Source organism: Peromyscus leucopus, chromosome 6, assembly GCF_004664715.2.
Source record: "Peromyscus leucopus breed LL Stock chromosome 6, UCI_PerLeu_2.1, whole genome shotgun sequence".
NCBI lineage: Eukaryota > Metazoa > Chordata > Mammalia > Rodentia > Cricetidae > Peromyscus > Peromyscus leucopus.
In genome coordinates, this window is record NC_051068.1 from 116465573 (window position 1) to 116478715 (window position 13143).

At 37.4% G+C, this 13143-nt stretch overlaps 1 protein-coding gene across 1 annotated transcript in view; it reads left to right on the forward strand.

Annotated features, from left to right (window-relative positions):
* Positions 1–13143, forward strand: part of Col24a1 (collagen type XXIV alpha 1 chain) — a 269283-nt gene that overhangs the window by 121102 nt on the left and 135038 nt on the right. The window contains 3 exon segments of the mRNA XM_037207167.1: positions 132–176; positions 5300–5353; positions 8849–8893. Coding sequence (XP_037063062.1) covers positions 132–176; positions 5300–5353; positions 8849–8893 — 144 coding nt within the window.

Below are 13143 nucleotides of genomic sequence, written 5' to 3' on the forward strand. Positions count from 1 at the left end.
AAATAAGAGAGTCGTAGCAAGATTTTTGAGCATTCCTTAACGTGGTTCAGATTCAGAATTAATACAAAGGATAATGATTTCTATATTTAAACACTATTTAAGGCCATGAATTGTTCCGATTTATTTTTAAGGGAGAAGAAGGACCAGTTGGACCCTTTGGAGAACTAGGACCAAGGGCAAGTATCCCAAGAGTGGTTCCCTAAAGCTTGGTGAGGGGTGCACGCTAGTGACTCCAGTACTTAGGGAGGAGGCAAGAAGGCCCTAAGTAAAAGGCCTGCCTGGCTAGCCTCGGGTATACAGTACAACCTGGTCTCAATAGAAGGGTTTGGAAGGAGGAAAAGGAAGGGAGAAATGTTGGAATTATATTATTATCTCAAAAGTTTTAAAGATTAAAATTTTTAGTTATAGAATTAAACTATAATTTTGGGTGAAGAGAAACTACTTTTTGTTGCATGTTTGCTAAAGAAAAACATAATATATACACTCTCAAAGATTAATTAATTAAAATAATTCTGTTACTAAATTAAATTTCTGTTATTAAAATAACAGAGGGCAGAAGTTGGAGCCATTATGATCCTAAAATCCCCCAAAATAAAGTAAGCTGCTAACTAGATATTTCTTGAGATGTATTTTCCCAGGGCTAAGGGCTGACCCCAGGTCCCTGAATAGCTAAGCAAATTCTACCACCCAGCTTAATCCTTGACCCATTGATTATATTATTATCACTTCTCAATTCCCCCCATTGGTTTTATGGTATCAGGAATCATGAAAATTATTTTGAAGGGTTCTCAGTAGTACCAAATAAAATAATTTTAGAAATACTTGTGGAAAACTCTGACTTATCAATGTGTCAGTATAGAAATTATAGAAAACTAGTGGGTAGTTGCCCCTACTTGTAACCAGATAGTGCCATCTTGTGATATACAAACTACTGTTTTCTAAGTTTTGGAAATAAAGTCAAATGTTTTTATACATGACCAAAGCTTGCATTTTAAATAATTAGGATGTATATGCTATATTTAAGAGGCATTTAACTCATGTGACATATGTCTAAGTTTTTTTTATTTGAGAATGTCACAAATTACACATTCTTAAGCTTTGCTTTGTATTTAGGCAGATAGAAATTATTTACTTGTGCCTTTATCTCACAGACACACATGTTGGCTCCATACCACTGAAAAGGAAACATTGTTTTTTGTAAGAAAGAGAACATAACAGCAAAATTATTTGAGACTAGCAAAACTGATCTCATTTAAAATTCACTTCCCTGGAAAACAACAGAACCATACTCTATAATATTCAGTATTATTTCACTTTGGTTGGTTGAGGGTCAGTTTGGGAAGTAGGATGGCTATAAGCATATCATATGAATCAGCCCAATATTGAAAACTCTGCAAGATACTATATGAAAATAAGGTTTTCATATTACATTTTCAGGGGTATTCCCACACAAAAAAAAGTGTGCTGGAGCTTAAAAGGGGCCATAAGTCATAATGCCACCACCATGGTCCAGAATGGCTTAGTTTCAAGGATTCTAAATGTATTGGCTCCAATGGTACTTGTTTACAGTGTAGATTTATTATGATATTATATACTGTCCTGAGATGTTTATTAGTTGTACATTGAGAATGAAAATGAATGTTTTCTTTATGGCACTTTCCAATCAGTTTTAATAAAAACGGATTGCTGAAAAATTGTCAATATCAGAAAAATTAAATTATTTCACTCTGAGCTAAATTTCTAATCTTATATTCAGGTGAAAGACTGAATCCAGTCCGAGAGCAGGAATAGGGTCAGGTTCAAGACCAGACAGACCTAGAAGGGTGGAAAGGTCATGTTGGCTGTATCAGCATCAGAGGACATAGCCAAGCAGAAGTTCAAGTGATAGTTGCAAGTACTCTGCTTGTGAGCCCTTCACACACACACACACACACACACACACACACACACACACACACACACATGTTGCTGGAGGGCTTCTCTCCAGGTTCCCCAAGCCCCGCAGTCCCACAATCCACTTATAAAATAATCACTCAGACGCTTATATCACTTATAAACTGTATGGCCGTGGCAGGCTTCTTGCTAACTGCTCTTTTATCTTAAATTAATCCATTTCTATAAATCTATACCTTGCCACGTGGCTGGTGGCTTACCAGAGTCTCTACATGCTGCTTGTCCTGGCGGTGGCTGCAGTGTCTCTCCCTCCTTCTTCCTGTTTCCCCAATTCTCCTCTCTCTTTGTCCCGCCTATACTTCCTGTCTGGTCACTGGCCATCAGTGTTTTATTTACATAGAGTAATATCCACAGCACTTCCCCTTTTCTTCTTTTTTTAAAAAGGAAGGTTTTAACTTTAACATAGTAAAATTACATATAACAAAACAATTACCAAGCAAGAATTATAGTTATAATATTAAAGAAGATGTCCTATCTATCTTATATTTATGAGTTTAAGGTTTTATAGCTAACTTATCTTTTATCATAACTGAGGAAATTATGACTATCTAGTCTTCAACCACATCAAAGACCTGAGAAGGAACATAATGGTACCTGAGAAATGGTAGATGGATGCAAGCAACTTTCGGGAATCTTGCAAAAGTAGACCAAGACAGCTGGCAGCCTGGACAGTCACCTAATGTTTTTTAGCATTGTTGGTGCATTCAAATTGGCTACAGGCCTAGAGTATCTGACAGACCATTTTTAGAAGCAGGAATTTTAAGAGACCATCTTACCCTGTCTTGGCAGAGTACAGTGGTCGCTTTCCTTGTGTCCCGCTTGTCCAGAAAGGACAGCATTGCATTTGTACTGTCAGCCATCAAGGCAAGGGCAGTTCTTTGCCCAGTAGGCCATTTTGTGCCAAAAAGACAAACTTCCAAATGGAAATGTCTTAGAAGCCCAACATTCTCTCGGATCAAATTGGTGCAGCCAGGAGCAATTGTGTCTCACGTCAACAGAATTCTAAGTTATTTAAATGCCATATTCTCCAGGTCTATGAAGTGTTTGAAGATTACCTATCTATCTGAAATATATCTATGTATACCTAGAAGACTTAACTAACATGGCTACAGATATGATTATCATAGATGACTAATTATTAATCTATTTTTTAATTATCCATTACAATTTTAAATGAGTTATATAAACATAATACCTCAAACAAGAATAGAAAATATATATATATATACAGTATAACAAAATTAACTTCAAGTTTGTATCAATGAACTAAAATTTTATACCAATGTAAAACATTTTAAACATAAACTAAAATCTATACCAATGTAAAACATTTTAAACAAGTTGTTCTTTAAAAGTAGTTCATTAATCTACCCTTTATCTTATCATCTCCATATCCTCCTATATATCATATCCCCCTTTTTTTTTAGAAAGAGATCACATTTATAATCAACCTGTTTTAAATAAAAATATTGGTTTTTCTCTGTCCCACACCAGAGGCTCTTCTGATTTGGACACAAGAATCACTTAACCATTTTTTTTTAAGCAATATGTCTGGTTTAGAGGGGAGTGAGCCAATTCCACCTCTAAAGCCAGCTTGGTATATTTGGAATTTGAGCGTAGCATCTCTTACTACTTCCTGCTGGAGGGCGCTGTATCTTATGGGACGCAAAGAAAATTTTAGACCTATGGGTAGTCCGTGAGGCTGTATTGTGTGAACCAGTTGCCTTGAAACTGATCTGGATGTTGGATCATCTGGGCCATGGTGTCATCGGAGTCCTTTCAGGGGGTCTTGGCTGGTGAAACCTGATGTATCTTAATCTGGAACAAGTCCACAGCCTCTGGCTTTCTGTGGAAACAAAAGCAGAACCTCTTTTTCCAAAGTAACATATCCTTATATCCAAATTTTGAAGTCAAGGTACCTTTAAAATATACATTTTGGCATAACTCAACAGCTTTTGTAATCAAATTTTTTCTTTAGTTATGAATATCAAAGAGAACATAATCCAGATTCTCTGTGGTAGCCATCTTTATGTGGCTTATGTTTTATATTACCTTGAGCCTTGAGCCTATTGCTTTAAACTGCACCATTGTAAGCCTGAAACGGCGCTGTGCTGCTGGCTCCGCCACTTCAGCTTCCCAACATGCGGTGGTACATTTTCCGCCAGCTCTGGAGTCATCAAGTCTCAGAAATAGTGGTCTAAGCTTTTATCAAAGCAGCGTGTAGCCAGAAACCTCTTTTTTTTTTTAAAATACTAGTAAAGACTAAATCTACCACACAGCTTAATTTGCCGCTGGCAGATGCCTCATTTCCGCCATACTGCCGTCAGACGCACCGCAGGAACCCGCCAGTGTCCAACCTTGCGTTTTGCCGCATCTAGCTGCCCGTATGAGCCAAGAAGCAGGAACCTGTTTTGGCTCTGTTTAGAATTGGTTATTAAATATTCTCAGGTTTAAGGTGGAAACTCGAGCCGTTGGCGCCATTTGTTGCTGGAGGCTTCTCTCCAGTTCCCCAAGCCCCGCAGTCCCACAATCCACTTATAAAATAATCACTCAGACGCTTATATCACTTATAAACTGTATGGCCTGCAGGCTTCTTGCTAACTGTCTTTTATCTTAAATTAATCCATTTCTATAAATCTATACCTTGCCACTGGCTGGTGGCTTACCAGAGTCTCTACATCTGCTTGTCCTGCGTGCTGCATGTCTCTCCCTCCTTCTTCCTGTTTCCCAATTCTCCTCTCTCTTTTCCCCGCTATACTCCTGTCTGTCACTGCCTCATGTTTTATTTACATAGTATACATATATGTGCAACATAGAACATACATACATGTAATATTATATTATATGCATATGTATACATGCATACATATAGTATACATTTAAGATTTTTATCATCCTCACTGAAGTGTAAGCTCTATGGAGGCAGGTGTGTAGTGTTCTCTTCATCCTGACAATTGAGATCTGTGCATGACTCGTTGGAGGCACTCAAGTATTTATAGTATAATTGGCTAATAAATATGATAAGAGAGCATCGAATATTTTGAAGTTATCCATTTTGTAGAACAGAATGCATTTCCAAAAACAGTGATTCTCAACCTTCCTAATGCTGCAACCCTTTAATACAGTTCCTCATGTTGTGGTGACCCCCCAACCACAAAATTATTTTGTCACTACTTCATAACTGTAATTTTGCTACTGTTATGAATCATTATGTAAGTATCTGATATGTGACCCCACAGGGATCACAAACCACAAGCTGAGAACCACTGTCTTAAACCTTAGAACACCTTTATAAGTGATGAGTACTAAATATGTTTTTATGGTTATTGTTCTTTCTTTCTTTTAGGGAAAACCAGGTCGAAAAGGGTATATGGGGGAACCAGGGCCAGAAGGCTTAAAGGTAAAGTGCATGAAGTTTTTGTCAATTTGAAAATATAAAATTTCAAAAGGATAAAGTTGTGACCTTTTTCAAGCAAAATTAATCAGTACAAATTAAATGAGCAAATTTCAACTTAGGATGTACCAGTAAGATGTTAAAAACTGTTCAAACAGCAAATTATAAGCCATGTAGCTACATCTGCATTTGCATAGGTGTACAATTTAATAAAGAAATGTTAGAATACATTTTATAAACTTTTGCAATATGAGATACAAAGCAATAATAAGTTTTATGCAACTTAATAAAAATGTCAGGGTAATATTTTTGGATTAGATTTGGGGCAATAAATATATATGTTAATGTCTCTTATTAAGCATTGGTTCTTCAATAAACAGCTAACAGTAGGTCCACCTGAGTCTGTCCTTACACAGTCACTGAGTAGCCTTTATCACTGTGGTACTTTGAAAGGATGTGCCAGCCATTCATAGTTTCTTGCTTCACCTCTGTGTCTTAGATAATCCTTTACAACCACAGATACAAAACAACACAGAGATTTGATGAATGGAAGATACCAGTTTATAGGGATTGTTGAATTTTCAAATTTAAAACTCATGAAAGAGACAGAGTATTATTACCAAATTTCCCAAGTTAAGGTTTGTTTCATATATATCAAACACATAATTTTTATGATATTAAATCCTAAGAAAAAGCTAGACATCAAGTCAATGAAGGGAGATGACTTAAAGCATTTTTAATGTATCAACATGTAGACAGATAAAACATACTAGGAGGATGTGTGCCTGGCTTTCTCAAATTATATATATATATATATAAACTCCAGAAAACTGATTTAAAACCAGAAAGTTTAAGCATCCTGAGTTTAGTCTCTATCCTGCCAAATAGCACTAAGAAATTCAACGTTGAGCCACAATGAGGCAAATTAGCTAGCAGCTTAACCTCAGTCACTGGTAACAGGCTGCCCTCCCTAGAATCTCACCACAGCAAGTCTTTGTTACCCAGGAACCTGAAGAAATCCTTCAGTGGCCATCCCTCCTGAGCTGCCAGTGCTCCGGAGACCTGTGCACCATGTGGCTGTGCTCAGTGAAACACTCGGGAGTTGGTGAAGGGTCACCGCCTGCCACTCAACCCTAGTCTTTGTCTCCGTCTCTCTGTCTGTCTGTCTGTCTCTGTTTCTGTCTTCTATGTCTATCTCTCTCTCTCTGTCTCTCTTTCACCTCCCTCCCCTCCCTCTCCTCTCCTTTTCCCTTATTCCCTTCCTTCCCTCCCTCCCTCCTTTTCTGCACCACCTTCCTCCACCGCCTGGCGGTCTCTCTTCTCCCCTCCCTCATCTCTTCCCTTATTCTATTCTCTCACCCCACATCTGTCCCTGCTCCCCTCCCTCTGTTTCTCCCTTCTCTCCCTCTTCCCTCCCTTTCTCTCTTCTCTCTAAAGCCAAGGCTCCTCTTCCCTTACCTTCCAACTCTGAATGTTAAAACAAGATGGGGGCCACTTCCACTCTTGGCTGTCAATCAAACCTTCTGTGAGAGACAAAGGCACATTTTCTTTGGTGGGAAAAGACAATTTTGGATAGAGGAAAGAGGCAGATTAAAAGATTAATTACTCAAAGATTATTCTGCCATCAATTTCCTTAGAAAGTTGTCAGATGAGTTCTTTATCAATAACTAGGTACTGCGTCCTACCATGCCTCACTGTTTCCAGTCCTCTATATGTGTACCAATGGAACAGAAAGCTTGTACAGACTATTGCTAAGGATGGCTATTAGGTTCCAGTGCTTAAAAGCAGTAAGATCCTGTAGACATGTAACATTAGACACAGATGTGAGCCACAATGTAGAATAGAGAGAAAAATAAACTTAATTTTAATAATATAGCTAATACAAGCCATAACAGTGCCATCCTTTTCATGTGTAATCAATATTGAAAACATTATTGAGATACTTTGTAATCCACAATTTATACAAAGATTTTGAGATCCGATGTGTATTCTCCACTTACTATATCTGTCAGTTCATACCAGTCCATGCCACTCGTCACCAGTGTCCGCCATATTGTTTGCATCTTAATATCTTGCTACTCCACACTTCAATTTCATTATTCATTTTAAAATTATCATTTTTATAGAAAGAATCATAGGTCCCTATCACACTCACTGTATGTGATAACTCACAATCAGTCTTCTACTTTCATTAATTAGCCCTTACCTTCTCTTACATGTGTTCCCCTCACTGAAGTGGCCCTTTCTCATCCCTTTCGACACCTCCTGCTTACAGGGACCGCTCCAGTGAGTTCTATAACCCATCATTTGGAGTTATGAAGAGTAATTTGGGTCATATAGTATGTTTTACACCTCACCAGTAGCCGACTGGGGAGCAGCACCCCAAATCAGACATGCTAAAACCCCTGCACTAAAATTAAGTGGGAGAAATAAAAAAACCATAACAGGATTCTCTTACGTTAGAAATTGGTGCCAAATAACTAAGATTAGGCCAAATTTATTACTGATGAGTGGAGGAAACCTCTGGGTCCACAGAGCTCATGGACTACAGGATTGTGCCTCAGAAGCCATGAACAAATACCCCTTCTGGTGGCCAGCTCTGCTGACTGGAGCTCACAGACCCTTGCTCTGAAGACATCTTTAGGATTATCTGTGTTGGAAACAGCATCCTCTGGGGCAAGGGCTTTAATTATACTCTTAACATCTTTCACAGTACCTTTTATTTGTTTTAAAAATACTTTTACACCGGGCGGTGGTGGCGCACGCCTTTAATCCCAGCACTTGGAGCAGAGCAGGCGGATCTCTGTGAGTTCGAGGCAGCCTGGCTACAAGTGAGTTCCAGGAAAGGCGCAAAGCTACACAAGAGAAACCCTGTCTCGAAAAACCAAAAAAAAAAAAAATACTTTTACATTTATGATTTCTGTATGTGGGTGTGCACACATGCCACAGTGAACAATGAAGGTCAGTGGACAATGTTAAGGGTTTGGCTCTTCCCTTCCACTCTGTGGGTCCTGAGCATTGACATCAAGGCTTTAGGTCTTTGGGCTTGGCAGTAGGTGCCTTTAAAGGTTTTAATGTGTACAGGTGTTTGCCTGTATGTATCTCTGTGTACACTTCACGAGTGCAGTGTGCATGGAGGCCAGAAGAGGGCATTGGATCCCACTGAACTGGATTTACAGATGGTTGTGAGCTACATGGGTGCTGGAATCTAACCTGTGTCCTGTGCAAGAGCTGCCTCTCCAGCCTTAAATATGTCTTTAAAATGACTCACAGTAATGAATAAGGGAATGTGACTTCAATATGTAGATAATTATTGTTGGAATAAAAAGGGAAAAAAGGCCAGATTTCACAAAAATACTATAAATAAACTTGAATAACTGAAATTGACTTTGTTTTTTCTGTTACAACTATGTAATTATGTAAAATGGAAACAGATAAACTGTGATGACTATTGTTATTGAAAAATTGTCATTTTTGCAATGTTATATTCCTGATCAACAGGGAGAAGTAGGAGACCAAGGAGATATTGGGAAAATTGGTGAAACCGTAAGCTTGCTTTATACTCTTATTTTTATTTTTTCACCCTCTGTGTTTCCTGGGAACTACGTTAACCATGATCTAACCAAGAATTGGAATAAATTTAGACTCTATCGACAAATAAAAAACAACACAAAGAGATGTGAAGAAAAAACAGTGGATATTTTCAGTGAATATGGGCCATGTTTATGACCTCGGGGGCATTTTTCTTTTTAGTATTTGACATTCCATTTCAGTTCCATTTATTTCAGTCTAAAACTGACCTTTTAAAAAGAGTAGCATAAACAAGGCATGGTGACAAATGCCTGAAATGCCAGTACTCAATGATTAGAGGCTAGAGCAGGAGGTTCCTGAATTCAAGACCAACGTGGTCTACACAACAAACACCATCTCAATGAATAAACAACAACAAAAAGCTAATTAGATGAAAAAATAGTGTGTGTTGATAATCTGACTTAAGATTTGAAGGGTAGGAATCAAGCAGAGGCATGATATATAGAGTATATAATTATTTTTATCAAAATGCGGTTTGTTTAGGTTCATTACTGTTGTAGCAGAAAGCTCCATGTAATTTTTTAAGATGCTTTTTTATTTTTGTGTGCTTTTGAGTGCAGTGCCTACAACCACCAGAAGAGGGCCAGAGGAGCTGGCTTTACATGCAGTTGTGAACTGCCAGACCAGGGCTAGAGCTCTGGAGCTCTGAAGTTGGGTCTTCTGCAAGAGTGTCATACATTGCTAAGCCACCTCATATGCCTTGCATATAATATTTATATTGTGTCTATTAACAATAATTTTAATTAGGATCTATTTCAACAATGAGAAAAAACATTGAAAATAATTTCTATGAGCTTGGGAAGATGTTTCAGTCAGAAAGTGCTTTCTGCCGTAGACACTGGATCTGCAGGACTCATCTGCAGTCTCAGGGCTATGAGTTAAAAAGCAGATCCTGGAGCTTGCTGGACAGTCAGTCTAGCTGGAGCAGTGAGCTGTATGATCAGGGAGAGACTCTGCCTCAAAAAATAAGGTGAGAAACAGTAGAAGAGGACACCTAATATCAATTCTGGTCTCCACCCACATACAACACACATACTACACACACACACACACACACACACACACACATACACACACACACATACACATGTACTGCATACACGCAAATACACAAAAAGAAAGTTTTTTAACAAACCTACATAATCAAGTAATGAGTTGACAAAGATGAAAATATTTACAGTGTTCAAGGTCAATTGTCACAAAGCAAGTGAGTGAAATAGTTTGTCTCAGTGAGTAAATTTCCCCTTAGCCTATTTTAAGATTTAAGAAGTAGATTGTTCTACAAAGACATTTTATAAGCTTAATTTGTTTACAATTATTAATCCAGGTGTTCTGATAAGAAAAAAGACTCTGATAGTCTTAGTTTTACCATTAATATTAGTAAAAATAGACAGGGGAAGTTAAGTCACAGGAATCATTACTACTTCCAGGTAATCCTCAGTCACCAAAAGGTAAGTTTTTTATCTATGTGTTTGCCAAGAAAAGACCTTTCAGTGTAGTACGTAGATCACCTTATGAAAAATGTCTAATATGATTGAAGCTTTTTTTGTTTCTATGGTTAGTCAAAGAATTAAACTATAGCATTTGAGTGTCAACTTGCTTAGAAAGTGTGTAGTGTGTGACACACTATAGTCAGGATCCAAAGTTAAAATTCTAATAAATGACGTCTTTTCAAATTTCATATATTAAATTTCCTAGCATTATTTACTTAATCACTCTGGATTAGTTCCACACAGTCGAAAAACCAATGGTTTCCAGTGCTGTCCAAAGTGGGCACGGACTACCATGATGCTAGATTTCTGTGACTGAAATTTTTTTTAAAAAAAAAATGCATTTACTGATCCTTTGGTATGTTTCCAGCATCAGCCAGTGCTGGGATGTCTTATTTAATTCTCAGAGGCTCCTCAACCCCCAATTTCTACAGCAAGGAAACCAGAGAACAGGAAATAACTGATTCAAAGTTCCATAACTAAACCTTGATTCAAACCCAGACTTCCAAGCTCAAAACCCAGACCTCATGCCATATGCACACTTTTAATTTTTGCTGAAAAGCCGTTTGGCCTGGATCTTGCAAAGACACTGTAAGCATCAGATAAGCTTGATATTAATTTAAACATGTTTTCTTATTAATTGAACAACAATTTGGCCTTGATGATGTAAAGACCTTTTGAGTACTTGGTAAATTACCACACTAAAGTACCTTCCCAATTCTGATATATTTTTTCTCATTAAGGATGTGATATGAAGGACTTTCTTCTATAATACATTAGTTCTTCTATTGAACTAATCAAAAATCTAATTTGCCTAAAGAGTATTTGGGCCCTTCTGTAACTCTCAGATCGTGTTTTATCTTAAGTTCCAGGTCCTATGAATACACTTCTAGTCTAGAATTTTGTTGCCAAAAGAACTTCTCCTCTTGAAAGATACAGAATATATAGTTGCACTTCATGACAACAATGTTTGAAATCTGAAATAGCCCAGTATACAGTAGTGCTGCATTTTTCACTTTAGATGATTTTATGGTCATTTAATTGCCTTAACTGAGTGACTTTTTCTTTCTCTACTCCTACTAATTAGGGAAAACATTTCCTGTTGCGTCTGTCAAGATCAGCAGTGTTATCTACATTTTATGTCGGTGTTCATTTACAGTCATTTCTTGGATTCCAAGAATTGATTTCTATAAATGTGCCCCCCCAAATCTCCAATTTTCTTTATTATTTTTATTAAAAATAACAAACTTGATTTCTATAAATGCATCTCCTAAGTCCCCAATTTCTCTTTTTAATTTCTTATTCAAAAACCTACATGCATTTTCAACAGTGATAAATGTATGCATCAGCAATGTTTCTTAGTGTTTTCAAAATCCTGGCATGTCACTATTTGAAGATTCAAGGACAAGAATTTAGTATTCCCAAATATTCTCAGAGTTTTCACAATTATGATATTTAAAATATACCTCTAACAGTATTTACACCTTGTCACTTAAATAGCTAAAATTCTTGCTTAAAGAATTTTAAGTTTAATAGTGCTTACAAAGAGCTGGGTCCTACAGGAATTATCAGTGCAGATAAAACAGGGAAGGAGTGTAGCTAGTCCTTGGTGTACAACTGTCTTTAAATTCCTAAGCTATTTATTATTTGTCAGGAACATTCTGCGATATATGCTGTCAAAGAATAATTCCAGTTCTAGGAATCCCTGACTTTCTTCTAAGAAGTTTAATAACCCTGCTTTTCCTCTCCTCTGCCAACTTGGCAGCTTTTCCCTCTTCCGATCTCAGTACATGCTTCTGAAGCTGAGCAAACAGAACCAGACAGTCTATTGATTTACGTAGTTATGTGTATGTGTGTTTCTGTGTGGGAGTATTTGCACATGACTGCAAATGTTTACAGAAGCCAGAAGAGGGTGTCAGATCCCCTAGAGTTGGAGTTACAAGTGGTTATGAGCTACCTAACGTGGGTGTTCGGAATCCAAGTGCTTTTTTAACCACTGAGCATTTAGGGCCAATGACTTCAATGGCCATTGCTATGAGGAGAATAGTAACTTCTATGGAACTCTTTTTACTGTTATGATACTCAAAGCCATGTAGTCATATTCTTAGAACAGATATCTTTGGGAAACCACCAACAGTGGCAATCTTTCAGTGATCTATTACCTTAAATAAAAGATGTGAGAATATTTTCCATAAGGTGTTCTTGATTACATTAATTTTCAGTTATCACATTTCTTCCCACTTGATGAAATTCATGATTGCCTTATAGTCTGGTCACCCTGACATTTCTTAAAGTGTAGCTCAGCTTACTGAGTTTGGCTTCACACATTTCTTACCTTACCAATATAAGGAGATTTCATGTGCAGCCTAACTACTGTCTGCTCTCTTCCTTGCTGTGCTAAATGGTGTGACTAGTGAAAAGACAAGTATTCCACCTTTCATTATAAAATCTTCAGAATCACAGATGCCTTGATGAGTGATCCCTGGATGACTTCTAAGCAGTTCATTCAAAGCCAAAAAAGCATGAAAACTGAAGAAGAAACAGAAACCCAAAGAAATCTTAAGACTAGATACATTTTTCTAGTCTTAAGGTGACTACCCTAAGTTTTCCTATTGCCATGAAATGTGTCCAGTTTGCACAATCTGTAAGCTGTGGTTTGAGAGGTCAGGATCCAAGATTTCAATCTCCAGCTTCCAGGCTCTTTTCTTTTCATAC